We start from the raw sequence: 22,415 nt of genomic DNA on the forward strand, positions 1-22,415 counted from the left end.
TCATCAAATCAAGTTGTCTCCTTTGGTTACAGCAGTCAAGGTAAATCGCTCCCCTGTCTGAAAGCACGATGAAGAGAGGCAGTGTTTAGTCTTCCAAACACAGTCTGGCCATTGCATAATTAGCGCTGCCAATTCATATGGCTGTTTTGTGTCGAGGCATGTGCTTTTGGGGGTTTGTCGAGCCTGGGCCAACACACGCCGCACGAGAGCGTTGGCAAATGGACATTATTGGAGGACTTACGATACAGTGCAGCGGTGTGATAAAAAGCTTGTCAGGTGAAGGGATGAGTAAAAGATTTAGTGCTGGCCATTTTATTCGGCACGCACAAACAGCAAAACCCCCAGGAAATGCGAAAATGTTTTCTGTGTCACGGCCGCATTCTGTGATGTGCAAAGTGGGTTTCTAGTACATGAATCATTTAACTCAGCCTTGTATATGTTGTTTTGTTTATATATTTATATTTTTTGATGTCATATGAAAGTAGATTTTTCAAACATCTGCTGAGTCAGCATGCGCATTGTTCGTACCCAGCTCACTCAGGCCTTTAGAGGCCATCAAAGAAACAGACAGTTTCTACAATGAGTTACTCACAAGCAGCACATTTTACAGCAATTCAAATTAATACTCAAAACGTCTGTGGTGTGCATATGATTAGCTAATTCTTGCAAAGACGTTGATACACGCTTGCCAGGCTACAAAAAAAATCACCAAACAGTCCATAGTGCGATGTTTTTCATGACTTTGCCCAATAATGTAGGTCAGAGGCATTATGTTTTTGAGTTGTCAATCATATTCTTGTCAGCACGAGAACTCCAAAATACCTTCAGGGAATATGTGCACATTTCCCAAACATGCTCATTCAAAGATTAACTGCTAAGATGTGGGAACCTAAAGGTTACAGTCACTGTGAACTCAGATAAGTTTTTCCTTAAAAATGTAATATTATGAGAAGGCCTTGAGGGAATTATTTTCTATTTCCTCGAAAAAGAAACAAAAAACACTGACTCCATAATGAAGAAGTCGGATTGTGGGGAAAAAGATTATTGTGAGCTTATATTGTTTTTCTATTTTTGTATGTTATATATCAAAGGCAGCCTATGCTCCTTTTCATGTTCCATCTGTTTCTATTCTCCATATTGGACCACTCACACAGTCATCCATTCTCAATAAAATGATAGGCTGGGGTACATAGCATGGTAATGGCTCCGGCGGGAGAGTGGGTCATCTTCCAGCCCCAAGGCAGGTGGTTTGATCCCGTCCCGCCCTGTCCATGTCTTAAAGTGTTCTTGAACAAGACACCAAACACCAAGTCGCTCCCAATGATGTGTGAGCACTTTGCACAATAGCCCCAGATGTGTGTGTGTGTGTGTGTGTGTGTGTGTGTGTGTGTGTGTGTGTGTGTGTGTGTGTGTGTGTGTGTGTGTGTGTGTGTGTGTGTGTGTGTGTGTGTGTGTGTGTGTGAGAATAGGTGAACATGACAGATTGTGTAAATTGCATTGAGCTAAAGCAGTGAAAGGCGCTATAGAAGTGCAGTCCATTTTCCCACACAAGCTCACATCTATGGCCAAGTTCAGCCCACCAATCAACCCTACACGCACGCATGCACACACACGCACACACACACAAACATCTTTGGATTTTGGAATGAAGCCACAGTGCCTACAAACAAAACAAAAAGAAAGCAGATATGTGAAGAACATACCAGCTCCACACAGAAAGGCGCCATAAACCATTGGGTTCATTATCAGTTATATTAGTTGACAAAGTAATATGACCAGCAGTGGTTTTGAAATAATGTAACTTGTGGAACAATCAGAGCATTATGTAACACTCCGTAAAGAAGCTACATAACTTCTCGACACCGAACAAATAGATTTCCAGATAAAGCCACGCTGATACCTACAAAAAAATCTTGCAAAGATAATTGCTCTTTCAAATAAATAAGCCTTAAAGGGAAGGTATAATAATCACTTGTCGGTATTTCTATGTTCTGCACTGTGAATGGGCTATTTCTTGTCAGGTACTGATAATGCCATACTTGACAGGTTTCATGTGAAAATCCTACAAAATGGTTGCTGCCAAGCGATTTCTCATCATTTGTTATGAGAAGCTGGTTTGATATGAAAGCGCCAGCTTCGAGTACAGAGCGTTATGTAAGAGCAGTGGAGCCACTAAATACAATGAATGCCAGGAAAAAAAAATGTGTTGAAAGAAAAAAACACTGTGGAAAGCAATGTGAATTAATTTGAAATATGTCAATTATTTACATAATAAAGTTGGAAATTGTCTATAGCATTGTGTCCAGGCTGAAGTTACAGTGAGTATAATAGTAATATTAATAATAATATATTTTTTTATATCTTCAGTGAATTGTTTATGACTTAGATACCGACATACTGTGATTCAGTGTGAGGGTCAGATTTAGATGACTTGGAGTTGAGTAAAGTGTTAATGCAAAATCTATACTTATTTAGGTGATGGATAAAGGTGTGTGAGAGCGCACCCGGTAAGCTATCTGTGAAATTCAGAAGTTAAGAGACTGCAAAGTCGAGATGCGGTATTGATCAGGTAAATCAGTAAAGAACCATCAGAAGTTTCAAGGACTGTGTTGTGAAGTTCAAGTTCATCCAACGTGTGCACACCAACTCGTCACAGGCCAGACAGGAAGTTTAACTTTATCACCATCTCCTGTTAACATCTCCACACTACCCTTTCCTCAGTGATGGAGCGCAGCGCTGAGATAATATCTGGGGGTCTGAGATTAAAGCAGCTCCTTAGGCCCCAAACAGGCAGGTAATATAAGCATTGAGCGATACAACGTAAATGATAAATGAGAATTTAACGACACATCCTTCTTTATGCTAATTGCAGGAGGATAAAAATGTTTGCGCGCACAATTGGTAGACTTTGCAGTGTCTTTTTCTCGGACCGTCTGTGACAGAGAACCCAATACAAACGATCAATCATTTCCACGCCTTATTTTGTACACATTAACTATTTAAAAGCGAGCTTTAACTGTGAAAAGCTGTTTGCCTAAATATGCTTTAAGTGGCTGTGCTTATTGAAATGCATTATTCTAAAGACATAAACTGCTTTTTATTGCTTATGTATGTCCTGCATATTTAATGATTGCTGTTGTAGAGCCTTCACCAATAATTCTTACTCCCAGTTTATTACGAGCTGCCTCATGTAAAGTGGCTCACATGTGGCGAAAGTGTTTATTTTGTGGTTCTACTCACCAAATTGGTGAATAATGAATGAAAGGAGCACATTTTCACATGTGAATTGGAGAAAAGAGTGATGCATCCTTGACGACCCTGTTTACACAATGACATTTTCAAGTGAAAGTGGAAACTTTTGTTGGTTTACAAAATCTCTGACAACAGCTTCCAGAGTGCAACGTTCTCAAAATGTTTTCCAGGGAAAATGCAACTCTTCTGAAATTTGAAACACTGACATAAATGCACTACGGCTGCAGTCAATACTTTTTCTGCATGTGCGAGTAAATCCGTCAGAGTAACGCTTGTGCTGACCACTCACAAATTTCATACATTGTAAGATACAAACAATAACAGCTAAAATGACTTTGGATGTTTACATCATTCTGTTCTCTGTACATACATACATACGTCTGTGATTGCATAATGTAACATAAATGACCAACGAGTGACCTGGCATGCAAACGACAGTATATTCAGTGTAAGTTTTCTGAAACCAAAACTGGAAAATGGTAGCATTTCGAGCAGATTGTTGTTGTGTACACAAGCTTTATGAAATAGCTGGGTAGGTTCTTCTAACCTGTATAAAATAGCAAACACATGGTGGTATGAGTGGAGGCTGTGTAGAGGTGTGCTGTAGGTGAGAGAGTGGTGGTAAATGTATGGTCTTGGCCACAGTTACTGGAAAAGAAATGTCCAGAAAAACAACTTGAAACACCCCGATTCACCCATGTTTTGTGCCATGAAAGACGAGGGGAGTTAATGCGGAAGCCACATTACTGAGCAATGCCATCAGTTAAGACTACACTCATAATATAATGTACAGGTGCAGCACAGAGGTCAAGAAGAATTGATATAAAATGTCTTTAGAGCAATGTGTTTTAAGAAGTTAGGATAACAATAGTACAGTGTAGAGATCATTGGAGTACTCCTTGCCCACTAACCTCAAACCCAAAACAAGAGCTCCCCACCTACCTTCCGGTTGTCTCTCGTTCCGCTCGGTACTTAGTTTACTTTTCAATGTATCTCTGAGGAAAGTTTTACGCCCCCCAAGCGCTGTTACTGTCACACATGTCGGCACTTTTCTCGTTGTGCTGAGGTCAGCGATGTATTTCAATGGAAAAATAACAGGCCACAGAGAAATTTGCAGCAACATAGTAATTTACTTGGCAAGAGTGGGGAACTGCAGAGCAAATAGTGCCAGTCAGCTCTGCCTATTAGTTCCTAGCCGTCCAGGACTCATCGGCTTCGCTTAGGGCTCGGCAGGCCTCTCACCAGCTCGGCTAGCAGCTACCCAACAAGTGGGCTGCAGTATTTTAAACAGCAGCCTTCCTTCTGTATTGTGTACGTCGATGCATTTTGAAAATGGCATTTTTTTTTTTTTTTAAGAGTTTGACTTGATACCAACTACACTGCACTACAGTTCTTCTCAACATATTGGTCAGGAAGGAAAGTGTGAGCAAACAAAAAGTAAGATTTTACTGAGCCAATTGGCAGTTTGTTTTTCCAAAAGTTATGAAAAACAGTAATTCATCATTCCGCTCTGTGATATGCAAACAGAATGAACAACAATGAAAATACCGATTCCGAGAGTTATCATAATGTTAAAAATGGGTTGAGAATCCTAAACGGCTTGTTCTGACAAAAATTAAGTCTAATACAAACTGATACATGAAGGTATATGTTGTATGCAGTACATTGTCCGTCACTTGAACTGTCTTGTACTTTCAGCTTCTTTTTGGTGCCCACCAGTCAAAGAAATGCTCTTCATGCTCATCTGTGTGTCCCGACTTAAGTCAGTGTGGCTGCTGTGCAAAGCTGGAACATCTCTATATGGCAGTCGGAGAACAGAGTGAGACCAAATAGTAAAGTTGAAGACTGGAAATGGAAGCAGTGAGAAACAGAAAGTAAATTTATATTTGGCTTGTTTGCTTGCTTTTTCTTTTTGCCACCCACATTCTGCTGCTGCTACATAAAAGCATTATCCAATCCTTTCTGTTATATAGAGCTGGTCAGATTCAGTGTAAAGATTTTTTGAGGGTTTTGAAATAAATGAGTCTTCATTGATTAGAATATTTGATAAATTATAAAAAAAAAAAGTCATTAACAGCAGCCTTTATGTAGGGAATGAGTTTAAAATGGATATATGTTGAACAGAATTATCAGGTTGTGATTAATTAGTCCCTCAAAGATGACAAATTATCATTTTTATAATTTTTCCCACAAACATCATTATTATTGCTAATTATCAGCATTTACATGACCTTAATTAACCAATGAATGATGATTGTTCTGCATAAAACACAAAGAATCAATTTGTTTTCTCACAGCAGCGACGATGAAAGATGTACTCAAGTGCTTTAGAAATGCAATTATCAGAAGGAAAAAAAAAAAGGAAGAGAAAACTGTAATTTCCAAAGACCATAAGGTAGAAACTATACTTGAACAGCTAATTATGGGAGCTAATTAGGAAGTCTTATTGAGAAAAGTCTAAAGTTTCATGTGGACTGTGGAGAACACGCAAAAACAGACACACATACATTTTTGATGCCTTTTGGGGACATCTTAAAGATATATATATACACACGCACGCACGCACGCACGCACGCACGCACGCACGCACGCACGCACACAAATTACCCACACAGCTACTTGAGAGCTTCAGGCTGACCTGAAGCAAGCTGAAGAACTTGGTTTCAGAGTAGGGCTCTGTCAGAGAATGCTGAGGGCGACACTGCTATTGAAAGGTCTGCAAAGGTCAACGTAATGACTACTAATACCAGCATTCTTTAAAATCTTAAAGAAGCCACAGTGTTTGAGTGATGATGATCTGTGGACAGAGTATGAAGTGCATCTGTGTGTTGCCACATAACGAAGCCCTTGAGGAAAAGAACAACTTGTTTAACTGCTGACAGTAAACGGAGGTGGACGTCTTTTTTCAATCTTTGGGGCTGCGTATTCTGCCTCTGGTACTGGAGGCACTGAAGATATTACAGTAATGAAAGTAATCTGGAGATTGCAAAGACATTTCGGAACAAAATATCTTACTCGCAGTGCCGTAAAACTAGGTTTCAGGCAAAGGTCTTGGGTTTTTCGGCTGAATCATGACCTACAGAAAGCATCCAGCTGCACAAAGGGATACTTGAAGAAGAAGAAAAAAAAAGGCAGTTTTAAACTGTCAGCAATTAGCCCTGACCTAAATTCCACAAAATAAAGTGATTTTTTTTTCTTCTTTCTTTTTCTCGGAGAGCTGAAAACTGCCATAGCAAAAAATGGACTCCTGCAAAGTAAAAGCAGCTTAATCACACACCAGTGGAAGAGTGGCAGAAATTACCAGCCGACAAGTGCAAGAAGTGGCAGCAAAAAAACGTTTGAAGGCTGCTGTTACCAAAGATTCTGCAACCAAACATCAGTGGCACAAATCAGTTGTGTATGGGATAGATCTTATGTTTCATTTCATTTCATTTATTTGTTTATTTGGACGGGACAGTGCATATTAATGAACAATCTCTTCACGAGGTTCCTAGGAACCACAAAGATACTGCACCGAACCCTCAAACTCCCAGGTCTCTGGTAGAGCGTCCGAGCTTGACGATGATACGGATATCACCCGACAAGGGTGAAAAAGTGATACTTTTTTTTTTTTCAAATGTACAGTCTCTCTGCACCTAATCTCAACAACAAAGCTTTAAACATTTATCACTTCCCGATTGCTCACCTCAACTCAAGGCCTCGTATTTCTCTTCAACTTGCACAGATACAAGGGTACCATGTAGGAGGGCACTCTGAGAGCAGTTTGCCCTCTCAGCGCTGAATAAAATGGCACACATACAGTGGATGTGAGAGTGTTCTTGTAAGTCTATAAGAGGAGGACCATATATGAGTCTATGTCAGTGTTTTATTTGTTTATCATGTGGGGTATCTTAGTTTTTCTTTTTCCTCTGAGGCATGAACGCACACAGATCATGAGTACTACAAACACCCCACCATGGGACAATAAAGTTGCTCTGTCTATACAATGAAGACGATTTGTCATTTTAAATAGTGCTTCAACAGAATGATGCATATATGTGGAATTATAATGAGAATGCTCACACACACACACACACACACACACACACACACACACACACACACACACACACACACACACACACACACACACACACACACACACACACACACACACACACACACACACACACACACACACACACACACACACACATATACAGAGGATGTTTCTTGTAAAATTGATAGAAAAACAATCTGAGTGTTTCTCTATTTTTTTTGTTGCACAAGAAACAACTTCTGCAGACTGAACATGTGGACATCACAAACAGCCTGACGACCATGGAACCATTGTAGAAAATATAATAGGTTTTATTAAAGATTTACACGTTCCTTGAAAACATCCCTCGAAATCACAATGTCAGCGTCACATCTCTAAAAGAAACCAAAACAAAAAAAAACTTGCTTCTCACGGCCTAAAAGGTGTAAGGTTTTCCACTAGATATAATAGAGAGTATAATCAGTAATACAATTATCTACTAACCACATTCCTGTTTCTTATTCCCGCCACTCCATCTTCTTCAGGCATCAGATTTTGATTAGGCACCATGAATGGTTCATGTCATTTTTTCCAGTTCATTGTCAAGTGACTTTGAGTTTGTTTCTTTCATCCATGCCACATTAGTAATGCTTCTCTGCCACTAATTTTGACATACAGTGTGAGTGCAGGGGAGTAAACACAGCCCAAAACTAATTCTTTGAAGTATCAATATATTCTACTGCCACATTGCAGATACAAATTTGTTTTTCTATCACCTGTAATTAAACTCCATGCCTCTTCAACATGCAGGGGTGCCACACATAGTACGCGTGTGCCTGGCTTCCTGTTGTTGCAATTGATGTGTTTTCAAACAGAACGGTAGACTCCTGAGCTGCGACTCCCTTTCAGTCTTGGGAGGTGGATGTTTGTCAGAAGAATTAGCAGACTTTCTCGACCGAGGTGGATATGAGCAGGGGTAAGGTGCTCAGTCTGGTTCAATAAGTGCATTCACGAGCAAATCACAGCACATTGATGTGTCTGTGAGCACTTTCTGGTTGAACTGTCTGTGCTCACTGCCATGTTTAAAACACACCAAGCACAGTAATTATATATATATGGATTTTACTTATGTTCATATGGTTGAACACAAAAAACGCCAGATGATGGTTCATTTACACTCTGATTGGCTGTCTGTGAGGTGGTGATTACCTGACGATTACATAATGATGTGGTGACTACCATTATTGGAGGAAACATAATGAAAAGCTTTCATTTTCATCGTGGGACAGTCATGTTGACATTTTACACGGTTTCACACCACATGCCTTGTGATTGCAGAAAGTTTCAGCGGGTAACTCTATTGGCTTGTTTAAGACTAAAAGAACTTCTGCCGATCTGCCGAGTTGAAAAGTAAACTAAAAAGTTATTGGTCACATTTGCACAGGCGAGGGACATGGAGATGTTGCTGCCAACTGTTTATCTTTTGCAAAGCTGTTAATCCAGCTAAAGCTGCATCTCAACCCAGATGAAATCTTTGAGAATATTTTTGTACAGCACATAACATATGAGAAACTGTGCATATCGCAGGCTCACAAAAGATTGAGTTCATTTGTTGTCATCTGTGCGGAAGCTTTTGTTCAAGTGCAGAGATGAACTCAGATCAGGACAATTCACATTCCTGATGCACTGTGTGGATGCTTTGCCCCGGGCAAACCAAACCCTTCGTTCCTCCTCCACACATTTAGGATGCACAACACCGGCCCCGGTCCATTTTGCCCTCTATTCCTTCACATTAAAAATGCCGCTGTGTTCAGTCTAGCGGCGCACGCTGCCTAACCTACCAGGCAGTGATGTTCAACAGAACATACCCTCAAACTTTAGAGACAGAGTCAGGTGTATTAGCAATAGTTCAGCTTCTAGTTAGGAAATCTAAGAAAGAAGCAGCGAAAAGTGTGAATTCTTCTCAGTTGGAAGCAATGTCATGTAGTGTATCACTTATGGTACCGACTTTTTCTGGGTCAAAAATGTTCTCCCTCTGAACAGTAGATTCTGAGTATAACACTGAACCAATGATTTGGTGGAGTTGCATGCTGTTATTCTGTTGCATACTGGCTTTTCTACTGAGTGCAGCAGACAGACATTAAGTCTGGTTAGTCCTAGGAGATTGACCTTTGAAGTGCACACTGAACTGTAAGGCAAAGCAGATGATTAAATCAGAAAGCTGTCTTAGCTCATCATTATAACAGTGAACACTGAGAAAATAAAAGTCGGTTTAAAGCCGGGTTGCACACAGGGAGAAATAACTATTGGCATTATTGATTATGAAACCACCAAAGATGGTCTTTTAGGCAAAAGCTCTTTTATTATGTAAAATATCGGCTTTGTCTTTCCACATGATTACTTACAGAATTACATCCAGTTGACCGGGTGCAGCCTTTGAAGGGCTTTAATTTCTCTGGGCATTTCTGTGTTTGATCAGAAAACTTGGCATTTTGGATGCCCAGCATTTCAGTCCTCTAACTGTCTGTCCTGGCTGCCAAGTTATAGCAGGGCTACAAACATGCTCTGATCGTGAGCTGTGAAATAGTCGAACAGAAACCCAAGGACATGTAGCCCTCCCAGGAGAGAAAAGTCACTTTCATTGTTTTTGTATTTTGTTTTTTGTTTGTTTGTTTTGTTTTTAAAAAAATATGTTTTCACTTTCAAATATCCCCGCAACTCACTCGATTGTAACCCTGGTGTGATTTTAATAAAATGTGCTAAGAGCAGTCTAATGAGCTGTCCCAAATATGTCTCTTTATTAAACATGTCTTAATGAGCAATTACAGCAACCATTATGTTGATCTCATTTGCTGTCTTTGTTTACACCATTTTAGCCTCTCAAGGAAAAAGTTTTAAAACTCTTTAAAAGGTTAAAATATAGACAGAATGATTTATGTATGAAAAAAAGTTCACATTTTGCCTCTGGAGTCTTGAACATCTTCAGCTACGCTTGAAAGTCTAGACTATGCAAGACTCAAATATCAATAAATTTTGATTAAGTATTCAATTCAGGGTATTTGAATCAATCAGAAACAGATTCAGTTCTCTTTATAAACATTTCTCTTTGGAACAGATATATTATATACCAGTCTGCAATGACATGCATCTGAACGACTGCACTCTGATTTAAGGGTTTAACGAATATAAAGCTCGTTGAGTGAAAGCAAGACACTTTTCTCTTTTTTTGTTTTTATTTTCTTTGAAGCAAAGCACTTAGTATCATAAATACCAACATGACACCAGACTACATATGAATGATTTGAGCACGGCTGGGGCACAACACATCAAACTCTCATCTTTTGCAGATTCAGTTTTCTGTACGTATTTAGCAATACGTACAGAAAAATAAAAGCGTTACATTTTGTTGTAATTACTTGATGATTCCAACTTCATGTTGTATTATGGCAGTTGAGCACAATTAATATGGCTGTTAGAACCTATTTCTATTGCACTCTCAGCTAGAACATGCAAACTTCAAGTTAAAAAAACCCAAAACAAATCAGACTCTCAAGCCCTGATCAAAACAGGGACATTCTTCCTGTGAGGTAAGAGAAAAACAATGAAAACTGGATATTCATTAAGTTTTGCATGTATAATTACTTTGTGTGGTTTAGTAAACGATTGTTAGTTTTTCAGTGATACGCATATACTCACTCACAACACCGTATGATTTGATTTAGGATTGATCCTTGTCTACGTTAGCCTCAGACACATCCACCAGTCTTCACCATAGCATTCTTGAACCAATCAGTAATAAACATCTTCCTGTGCAAATTGCACAATGCTGATTTTTTATTGCATCTACAAAGGTATTTTTGTTTGTTTAGAGATTCAGGATTGGCTGCAGTGGGAATAATTAGTTGCTTGGGCGCAACCCACATTTGGCCTCGAAGCCTTTATGAACATTCACCCTCTTCTTCTGCATCTCTGTAGGGTTGCATCCAAGAGTGGATTATGGAGTGACTTCCATCCCACTTCTCTGTCTCTGGCTGTGTCTGCCTGAAACAAACAATCTGACTGTCTGCCTTGTTTACGGAGTCGTCTGCACGAATACGGTTCAGCACAACTCTGTGACACCCCCCTCCCCCTCTCATTCTATTCTCATTCTCTCATTGTAGATTGCCTCTGATTTTTCATATCTTCTCCATTTCACCTCCCTCCCCCTTTCATTCTTTTTCTCCTCCTTCTCTTGCAGGAAGTCCCTTGCTTCTTCCACCTCTTCACCCACTGTTGCCTGAGGGTTTTCAGAAACTGTTTCGTAACGCACTTCAAATTATCACAATGCATGTATTATGGATATGGGCGGGATACAGCAGGAATTACAGGATTGGATAAGGAATACAGGAATAAAACAACTGATGGGTCAATCTATCACTTTCATCGTAAGATTAAAGGAAATCACTGTCAGTTGCTGTGCGTGCATGCGTATGCGCAAACTTGTGCTACTGAATCATCCCCCATCTCGGCACAAAAGTACCGATAACGACTGGGTGACTCTGATGACACATGACAGTCGGTCTTACATTGTCTTGGCTGCGCATCTCCAATGCTTCATCACTCTCTATTTCTCATGGTGAGGGATTTCAGCATTGGTATTCCCTTATCTAAATGTTGGGGATGTCTTTATGTACTGTATGTAATAGGCTGTGTCCTCATCATTTTGTCTGTTTTTGGGCTGATTCTGAACCATTCCTTATATACCCTCCACCCCCACCCCACCCCACCCCTCTCGCTCTCTCTCTTCCTCCTCCTGTTTCCTTTATCCAGCTGTCTGTGTTCAAGGGAATTACAGAAGTCTTGCTTCACCCAAAAGACACAGGACAGTGCCTGGGCACAGCTCAGGCAGAAGAGGACTCCCCAAGCACTTAATGCTGCTGAAAACATCCCCAACAGTCATGTCCAACCTTCACTTCTGCCTAAATACTCACTGAGTTAGACAAAAAAAAAAAGCAGAAAAAAACAGTAAAGCCAGATGATGAAAGAATTATATGGCAAAGCCTAACACATACAGAAAATCCCCCAAAGCCCAACAGACACTCTTCTCGCATGCATTATAGATCAGTGGTAACTCAGCTCCCCTATGGATTCTACATGGAAATACATTATGAAACTAGACTGAGTGGCTAATATTTGTCACAATGGGATGTATAATGGGATGTCAAATGCAATCTTCATGCGCAATTCCAAATGATTCAGTATCAAATAAAAATGGATTAATTCAAATCAAACTAGCAACAAAGCCCTTGCGTCTAATCCCCCCTCCCCTCTTTCTTTTTGAGCTACAGCTTAACATTCCCCTATTTCCATTTCATCTGCTCTGTGAACTCTCACTCTCCACGTGCTTTTCTCCATCTCCTCTGTTTTGCACATAAAAAGGTTCCAATAGGGTCATCGGGTGCTTGTTATGAGCCTTCCTTTAGCCGTCTGGTCTGTTGAACTCTTTTTTTTTTTTTTTTCCTACTTCACTGTGCACCAAAAAGTTTTGAAAGCTGTTCTCAAATAAGATACATCTGAATTTATCTGACAACCTGTACAGCTTGCCTACCTCCTGCTTTGATTCTAATGAATTAAAATCCAACACTGAGTGCCCCCGTGGCAAGAAAACCTTGGTTAGAGGCGTGAATTATAGTAGAAGCCAGAATGAGCCAAGGATCTGAGGATGCCTACTGGGTCATAGTGGAAAAGAAGGGCAGAACTATGGTTTAAAAGTGATGAGCAGAATATTAAAATCTGGTCTGAACTGAAGAGGTGAGGAGAAGTGGCAGGATCAGGCTTAGGGGATTTTTACCCGGCTAAAATCTTAGTTTCAGCAATTTGTACGCTGCGTGAGATGTGTGGACTGAGAATAATACCACTCAAGTGGCCTTCCAGTCACTCTGCGATACACAGCCAAAGACAAGTTAGTGTCTGCATCATTGGACAAATAAAAATGTAAACAGACTTATATAATTGATTTTATTATTATTATTATTATTATTATTATTATTATTATTATTATTATTATTATTATTATTATTATTGTTGTTGTTGTTGTTGTTGTTGTTGTTATGACATCAAAGTCTAATTTGAGCTGATATTCATAAAAAAAAAAACCTGTGATGTCACTCTTTATTCTTCTTCTGAAATCACTTTATGTCATAGTTGGTAATGGCTTCCTGCTCACGCTGACAGGCAATGTACATGAAGCAACATTTATCAGTATAGACAGGGCAGTAGGGATGGTGTTAATATTCAGAGAGTTTGTCTGCAATAGTCTGCCGAAAGCTGTATGTCCTGTCAAAATGTCTTTGAGCAAGACACAGAAATCCCCCATACTTATTCACTGGCAGAGACTCTGGATTAATGTGTCAGCTGAATGCCTAAAATGCAAAGATGTGAAATGTAAAACGAAAAAGCTGAGTTTGTCCATTATCAACTCAACACAACTCCTCTTCGTTGTCTCTCATATTCCTCTGGTCACTCTTAAATTTCTCACAATACCTACAAGCACCTTCAGATACAGTTATAGGCAGTTGTAACCATAAATACCAGCTTTTTTCAATGACTATAACAGGAGTTGAAAAAAATAAAGGTTGGCATGACCTTAAATCAAACTGATCACATGGATCTGCGATTTTATAAATGTATTTCTCTCTATCTCGCTGCTGTATCCATATTTTAGCTATTTTTTCATGATTTAACCACGGAACAATAGATACACCTACAGCTAAGACAAAGTCGCAGTGGGATTTACAGTACTACAGACTTTGAGTGTGAATGTTTTAGCGTTACACACCACATTTGGACTTGATGAACTCCAAAGAACGCCTGGATGATGCTCTCTATGCAAGTGAGAACAGCAGAGATCCTAGCTGACATTGCAGCACTGCTGGGACGAGACTGCACCTCAGTCCAACTGTACAAATCCTCATTGATGCAAAACTTTGAGTTGAAGCCTGCTGACAGCCTTTTGTACTATTTCGTGTGTGTGTGTGTGTGTGTGTGTGTGTGTGTGTGTGTGTGTGTGTGTGTGTGTGTGTGTGTGTGTGTATATGTGTTGTTTCAGCAGGTTTGATGAGATTAGAACTGAGCTATGAGTCACTGATACCACATAATTTCATCCTTGCTTCCTTTTTACCTGCTGTGTCCGAGTTAGGGTCAAGTAGACTAAAGGTTATACCGGGGCAGAAAGCATTGTGCATCGTGACCAGACGGGCAATTATTTTCATTATAACGTATTCTAATATATTAGTGAGATTTGCATGAATAATGTATGTATGATATCAGCTTTGTTCAATTTGTTAGTTACACTGTCCTTAACCAGGACAACTTCAGTGCAAAAAATGACTTCAATCTTATGTATTGACTTTCAACATGGTGTATGTCCATTCTGATTTTTGATGGCACTTTCTTCCTAAATATGGATATTATGAGTATCAAGTAAATCTGGATACAAATCTGATATTCTCTGAATATTCTGTTCAGCAGCTCTTTGCTTTAACCATTTTGTTGCTAAGCCTTCTCTGAAACATCGGGGTGAGACCCATATGTAGGCAGGTCATAAATGCTGCTTTGTTTCCCCTCTTTAAAACCCTTTGTGTTGTTGCTGCATTATATTTGAAATCATAGTCATATAGGACATGCAAATCCTCTCAAGACTTAATGCTTTTTCTTTTCATTCAATCTACAAATTTGCATTTATACTACCATCTGTTATTGCCACTTCTCTTTCTAATACCAGCACACTTCAGTCTTTATGTTTTACATTACATAATAGAAGTGCTTCTGACCAGGGTCATATAAACAATGCTTTAATTTAATCTTTAAAAAATATTAATCCGTCATCCCTTCATATGCTGTTTTATGAGCAATGAATTACTTGTTGAACGTGGGCCTTTGAATTTTACGTCTTACAAAATGTCTTGTATGGCTTCAGAGGTCAGTGAAAAGCCAGTTTGGATCGATCATACTGGCACCAAGTTTATACTTGAGTATTTAGGAGGATAAAAGAATCAGTTGGCATTGTAACTAGTACAGCAAAATTAAGTAAGGCAGCACTGAGCGACTGCTGCACTAACACTCGGATATGACTTCAATCACTTATATATTCATACTGTGGGAGCATACATGCACACACAGGGAGAGAATTCAAACTTATGGGATATTCTCACATTGAGGTGTAAGTGCTAACCACTACCTGACCGTGTGGCCCAACCACCATGCAGTTTTAAGTGCACGTTGCATAAATAGCAAAATGCGCATGACATCTGTTCTTTAAAACATCTGTGCCGCTGCTCTATTTTTGATCATATAGCTTTTCCTTTACAGCCAAATCACCATATCAATATCGACACAGCTTTCATCTTTGAGTGATAAAGCATTCTACCCAATGGAGTCAGTGTGTCGTGCTGCGTTGCTAACTAATCATCGATCAATGCCAAAGCCACCTTTGCCTCGTATCCAACTACAAACAAGAAACAAGCTGGAGTGCGGCGTGAGTATTAATGACGTCTGCAGGGCTGGTCGAGGAAATTCCAAAGAAACATGGTATATCAGTATTTTTGGGACTATTGGGGTCCAAGATAACAGAAACTTAACACAAAAGGTGCTTTACAAGATGTCATGGAGTCATTGCTATGGCAAGAGGATATACAACATCACCTGCATATTCATGTAAGTCGACCTATCGTTGAAATCTGTGATCAAGAGCCACACGTATTAGATGAGTTGGAGCTAAGAAGGTAGTCTTGTGATTTTCCAGGCTTTATTAGATTCATAGGACAATACCACATGAAGGCCTGAAAAAACATGGATGAATGGACCCAATGAAAAGGTTGAGGTTGGATGAGTTATTGTGTGCAGAGGGTGCAATGGCTTCTGTTTAACAGAGCGTTTGACTTTTCATCCATTCAGTAGTTGGTAATTGGATCCTTGTGTTACCCCGGAAGAACTCAGCAGGAAACATTTCCATTTATTTTCTGTTGGACTTGGTTGTGTACTAACTTTGTAATGTAACAGCATTCGTGATGTAACTTAAGATGATAAGAAAACAAGCACACACTGATAAATAACTCAGATTTGAGTGTTCAGCGCCAAAGAGGCTGAGACATGAATCAGGTTTTTGGGACTTCAGCACCTTGGATAGAGGCAGACGGTGAGCAACTGCTTGTGAAACTCAGTACAGGGTAGAGACTTATTTGGGGGGGGGGGGGGGCTCAGTCTTAACTAAGGAATATTTTAGGCATTATTTTGTACAAGCAGAGGGCTTTAGAGAAAAGTAGCTGGAGAAGGAATTGGGGTTTGGGGGGAGTTGGGGGTGGGGGGTGGGGGGGTGGGGGGGTATGATGTAAATAAAGTCTCTTTGAAGAGAGTCTCTGTAATGTGTGATCCTGTCTAACTCTCTTTGAAGGTTTGCAACACCTAAGCGCCTTCAAAGACAAATCTCAGGGGACAAAAACCTCTGCCCCACACAAATGTACAAGGCAGTATAAGAGAGCAAAATATCATAGTAGCATTTGTAGACTCACTGTATTTTGTGCTGTATTTTCCTCAATATGTGTTCTTTTTTCCCTCTCACTCAAATCAGTCTGTGAAAGTGCTTTTGTTGGGATCAGAACTTTTCTTCTTCCAATGCAAATAAAAAAGATAAAAGATTTTGAGGCAAATGGCTCTAATGGATCGTGGAAGCATGCTGGTGGATTGTGTGTTTGTGATGCGGGCTTGCTGATATACAATGGCATATGATGACAGAGAATAAGCCCTTAAAATCAAACAGAGAGGCATCTGGAAAGTGAGGACAAAAAAAGGTAATGTGCTACCCCTCTTCAATCCCAGAGCAATTTGCATGAACCCATCTCTGGGTTCTGACTTATGAGATTCACAAATATCTTGAATTATAATGTCTCTGAAGCATAGTTTACACTGCATATATAAAAAGTGTGGATAAGCGAGAATGAAACAGCGAGTGCCCGTTACAATAATATACTGAGTGGTCATTTTACTTTGTCCACTATGCCAGCAGGGATTTCTGGGAAGCGATAACACCTGTAGAGAGTAATCATATGCTACGCTCTGCTCCCACTGTGACTGATGAAATACTAAGTCAGGTGTTTTCCCATCTTAATAGTTGAGTAGGTTGTTCAGTATACAGTAGCCATCCTTTGAGTTCACGGATGTGGGTTCAGCATGCTTTCTGAACTGCCGAGTGGGAAGCTTGAGTTAAGAGCGATCGGCTTTAAAGCAGAAGTACAGCATAAAAATAAATAAATACATACAATATTGTCAAACATATTAACAATGACCATTTTATTAAGCACACTTGTAAGCTATACAATTGCTCCCCATACTTTCTGTAAAAAGCCTTTACAAAGGTTTTAATGTTCAGTTTTAGGGTTACCTATATAAATACGAACATGTTGACCTTTTCAGTTTGCCCTGGGGGTGGGACATGGTACAGTGTCGTCTCACAGAAAGAGGGCTTCTGGTTTGAGCCTACAGGCCAACTAAAGCCTTTTTGTGTTGAGGTTGCATGCACTCTGTGTGCATGCGTGGGTTTTCTCCAGGTACTCAAGCTTCCACCCACAATCCAAACACGTGCATGTTAAGTTAATTGGTGACTGTAAATTGACTGTTAGTGTGAAAATATGTGTGGGTGATTTCCTGTCTCTGTTAACCCTGTGTAGACTGGACAATCTGCCCAGTCCAGCCTGCTGTTGAGACGCTGTGGGCAGGTATTTCTAAAGTGTGGGCCACTCTATTAGCAAGAGAAGTTCTGAATAGTAACGACTCATCTTGAAATCATGCGGCACAACTAAACATAGAGTTGAAAACCCCAAAAAATACTTACGACATTCTCAAATTTGCAGAATATATTGCAGAAAACGAATTTATTTTTTCACATCCAATTGAACATTTGTCCTTAATAAATGTGATCTTAGGTGACTTTATAAGTAGAAATATTAGAAAAAATACTAGAATATAACTTTTTACATCTGAGTTGTCCAGCTTAAATCACACTATATATTTTTTCTGTCAGGTGGTGTTGAGTAAGAAATGCATTAGTTTGCGAGCTAAATCAACAGTTTCTTCAGACATAATGCCCACAAGCACGCTCCCTTCAAGAATTTGATTGACATTTATGCAGGACAGAAAATACCGCCATTTATTTTCACCTGAGCCACTTAACTGCATGTGCCAGTACATACTGTATATATCTCCTGAGCCTTCACTGAAGATCACACACACACACACACACACACACACACACACACACACACACACACACACACACACACACACACACACACACACACACACACACACACACACACACACACACACACACACACACACACACACACACACACACACACACACACACACACGCACGCACACAAATCTGTCAAAGAATTGCATGAGTAAAAGTGACAAAAGCCATGGATAATGACGTTAAACGTGCCATTGGTTACAACAACCAACAAGCAACAACCTCCGTCTCATTCACTCAAGAAGTGTGAAGACTTCAAGTTGGATTACTTTAAACCCTGTGACCGCAGCTTTTCAAAATCTCTCTATGTGCATAATAGTCATTAAAAAAATATGTGACCGCCATGGTAGTCAAATAAAATCACACTTTACAAATTGGCCCTGTAAATATACACTTTTTTTGTTCCCTAACGTTTCGAATTCCATTTTTTAACACATCCAATCAATGAATGACCTTGGTTCAGGGCAATTCAGAGCTATGAATAAGATGAACCTCACCTAAACCTTAGTTTACAAAAAAAAACCATGCTAGAGTGCAGAATGTGGGAGACTGAAGAAAGGGATGCATTCAAATGCTGCAGTGATCAGTGTCCATCTGACTGAAAGAAAAACCTGCCCAAATAAAAAAAAAAAATATTTTCCATGTGAACAAACACAAGGACATCTTTATCTCATCCTTAAATGAAAGGTTGCAGCTTTGACAAACCCAAAGGGTTTTTTCTTTTCTCACATTGATTAAAAAAGGAAAAAAGGAAAAGGCATTCCTGGTTACATCTACCAGCAGAAAAAAAGACTTGCTGAATTATGGTATATGTAAATTGTTACCTGATAAAGCACAAAATAGACTGCACAGTGCGGCAGAAAAAACTGCATAAAATATCCATCTTGTTTTTAGTCGCTTGTTTGTTTTTAAGCCTTTTTTTTTGCAAACTGTTTGTATGAAATACTGACTTATATATAAACTGGTTCCATCAGTTTTAATCAACTGTGCAATAATAGAGATGGGCACAATTAGAGAGTGAACTCCAAGACAATTTAATAAAGTCCATGATTCAGTGAGATTCTTGAAAAGCATTGAAATGATTTTCATCTCTTTTTTTCACCTTACAGTGAGGGCTGGGTGAAAGAGCACTCTCATGCTTCATGAGTGTAGATTACCTTTCACTGTGTGAGAGTGGCTGCACACAGTAATTTCACACCTTCACATCAGAATGTGTTCATCACCACCATTGTAGTCTCTTTATATGAACTCACCTGTGCCGATATCAACCACCACCTTGATAATTACAGACACCAGCTGAAAAGAAAAACTATTTTGTGATGTGAGATGGGATAACTCTCTACTTTTAGTTTTGAAGCTGTGATAAAACACACACGGCGTAAATCAATCCACAGCATTTTGATAGTGACATTATGGAGCAAAGCGATAAAAGCGCACCAGCAGCGCAGAGAGGGAAGTGTACGGTAAAACAAAGTAATGTACTCCAAAGCTTGATCTGCCCTACATTAAAACACAAATAGTAATGGAAGTGAAGAAGATGAGCGGCAGTCCTTCTTTCAATAATATAATATCGATGCCTGTGTTCATTCAACCTTTGTTGGGCATTTGTAGACAATCGACCCACTGTCAAGGAGAGCTCTTACCAGAGTTTCTCAGCTTGCGATTCCTGAACACGGAGATGATCACCAGCAGGTTTCCCAGCACATCCACCACCGTGGTGAAGATCAAAACACTGGCCAGGATTGCTATGACCCAGGCGGGGCGTGCGCTCCCCTCAGTGGCCAGGGTGCGCTCCAGCTGCCCCAACCTCGGCTCTGTCCGGTTCTTTATGAGTGCTAACGCGTCCGGCATCACTGGCCCACAGCCGAAGCTGCTTCCAAGTCCCAGCTGTCTATTATGTCCCGCAGGTACCGTCGGTACCGGTGCGTCCTGGATGAATCATGGAGCGCACCCTCCACGAGTTCCACAAGAGCGCGTAAAGTCCGCTACTTAAAGGCGATGCAATGAGTCATCAATCAGTCGTAATGACGTGTGAAATACACATATAAAGTTACACTGACTCTGGGCTTCCTCGAGATCTTCTTGCAAAAGTCATCCATCCATCCATGTGCCACCAAAAGCTCGGACACGCGACTGTGCCACACCTCCTCTCTGGTGAAGAATGTAAATTACTTGTCGCTTTGACAGAAAATTTTAAAAACAAAACAAACAAAACGATCCACGTCCCTCATAATGCAAATCTTCATCTTCTTAGTGTCCTTTGCTTGCTGGTTGGCATATCCAACTCTGCATGCGCCCACGTTGGGGGGAGAAATAGAAAGCAATTCCTCTCTAAAATGTCAAACCATTGTACCGCCTCGGGAATTATTCTGATTCAATTTTCTATTCTGTGAGCAAACGGAGAAACAAACTGTCTTCCCTAACCATTTCTGATGCCCCTGCCTTGCTCTGAAATACGCCGCAGCCGCTGTGCTTGGCGAGGCAGCACTGTGGCAAATATGAGAGATGCCCTCAGTGAGACGCGCATCAGGATGTGGAGAAATCCACAGAGTGGGGACGCAGGGAGACGCGCTTTCACAAAACAAAGCGTGATTCAGCCTGGGCTCTAAAGTGTCTCTCCAATTCTCTTCCCTCGCTTCCTGTTTGGACAATTCTCTCTTCATCATTCGTCTATAGAGAGGTGTGCGTGCAAACAAAGATTTACCTCATTCTCCCCAGTCTATTCCCAGCGTGACCTCCCAGAATCTGTCTTTGATCTCAACACAATGCTCAGAGGTGCTCTCAGTGCGCACACAGCAGGAAGTCGGCCCGGGAAGTCCAATCAGCACACTGTGACTCGAAAGTGCAATAATCAAACGGGGGAAAAAAAGAGTCCAGCAGTTCTACTTGATATACCTTTCTTTTTTAAAAAAAAATCAGCTTTTACTCCCTCGCATTTTCAAAACATGATATGACTAATCATCAAACAGCTGTATTTCAATTACAAATACAACAATGTGTAGAATGAGGCCCTGTCCACATGAGTCAAAACGATATTTTTTTCTCTCTGTTGTCCTTAAAATGCTTCCCATCCACAAGGCATCAGTTCAGGAAATATCTGTGTCCATTGGACACCATCAAAACTATTCAAAATGATGTAGTACATATGCCAGGCTTATATGTGGCGCTATAACTCTGCCACAAAATTACACCAAAAACGGATTAGACACAGAGCATGGAAAAAATGGGGAAATTGACAAATCTGACATATCGCCTTATTAAATGAAATAGCATCAGTAGCTTCTGCAGCAAGATCTGGAGCATGTAGTCCGCCATTGCTGTTGTTTTTGAGTGACATTGCGGAGAGGGTCTTGAGGTTATTGGGTCGAGAGGCGAGGCGATGACATCGTTTTCAGCTAATGACCAGCCACGCGTCGATGCCGATTTAAGGTTTTCGAATTTCTCCACTCTGGAACCCGTTCTGAAAAACAGCCCAGTTTTCAGTCTCCTAAAACGCCCTGCCGTGTGGATGATCGGCCAAAAATTACGCGGTTTCATGAAAACGCGTTGTGAGGTGGACAGGGCCTGAATCAATATCCTTTGTGTGAATGCCTTCAACAGGTTTCCAATGTTTAAACCCCAGACCTCGATTCACTTTGTGCATACAGAGAACCATCGGAGGTGCCAATGTAATCCCACTCATCCCCAGCATGGGAAACTTGGTGGCAACTGCACGGTCCAGCTCCCCAACAGATCCAGCGGATTCATATGTCATCAATACTGTCAGTGCCGGTAGTGACACATTGAGGCCAACACCGTTCTCTTGTTCAACTCTTCTTGGACACGGTCGCAGCGGATGCCCTCAAGCACAGCAGCAGG

At 40.4% G+C, this 22,415-nt stretch overlaps 1 protein-coding gene across 1 annotated transcript in view; it reads right to left on the reverse strand.

The window, feature by feature from the left end:
• Window positions 1-21,221, reverse strand: part of mtnr1bb (melatonin receptor 1Bb) — a 37,810-nt gene extending 16,589 nt beyond the window's left edge. The window contains exon 1 of the mRNA XM_080482456.1: window positions 20,201-21,221. Coding sequence (XP_080338582.1) covers window positions 20,201-20,408 — 208 coding nt within the window. The 5' untranslated portion in view covers window positions 20,409-21,221. The remainder of the gene's footprint in view (window positions 1-20,200) is intronic.
• Between the last annotated feature and the right edge of the window lie 1,194 nt (window positions 21,222-22,415).

The sequence above is a fragment of the Lipophrys pholis genome, assembly GCF_963383615.2.
Source record: "Lipophrys pholis genome assembly, chromosome: 16".
Lineage (NCBI taxonomy): Eukaryota > Metazoa > Chordata > Actinopteri > Blenniiformes > Blenniidae > Lipophrys > Lipophrys pholis.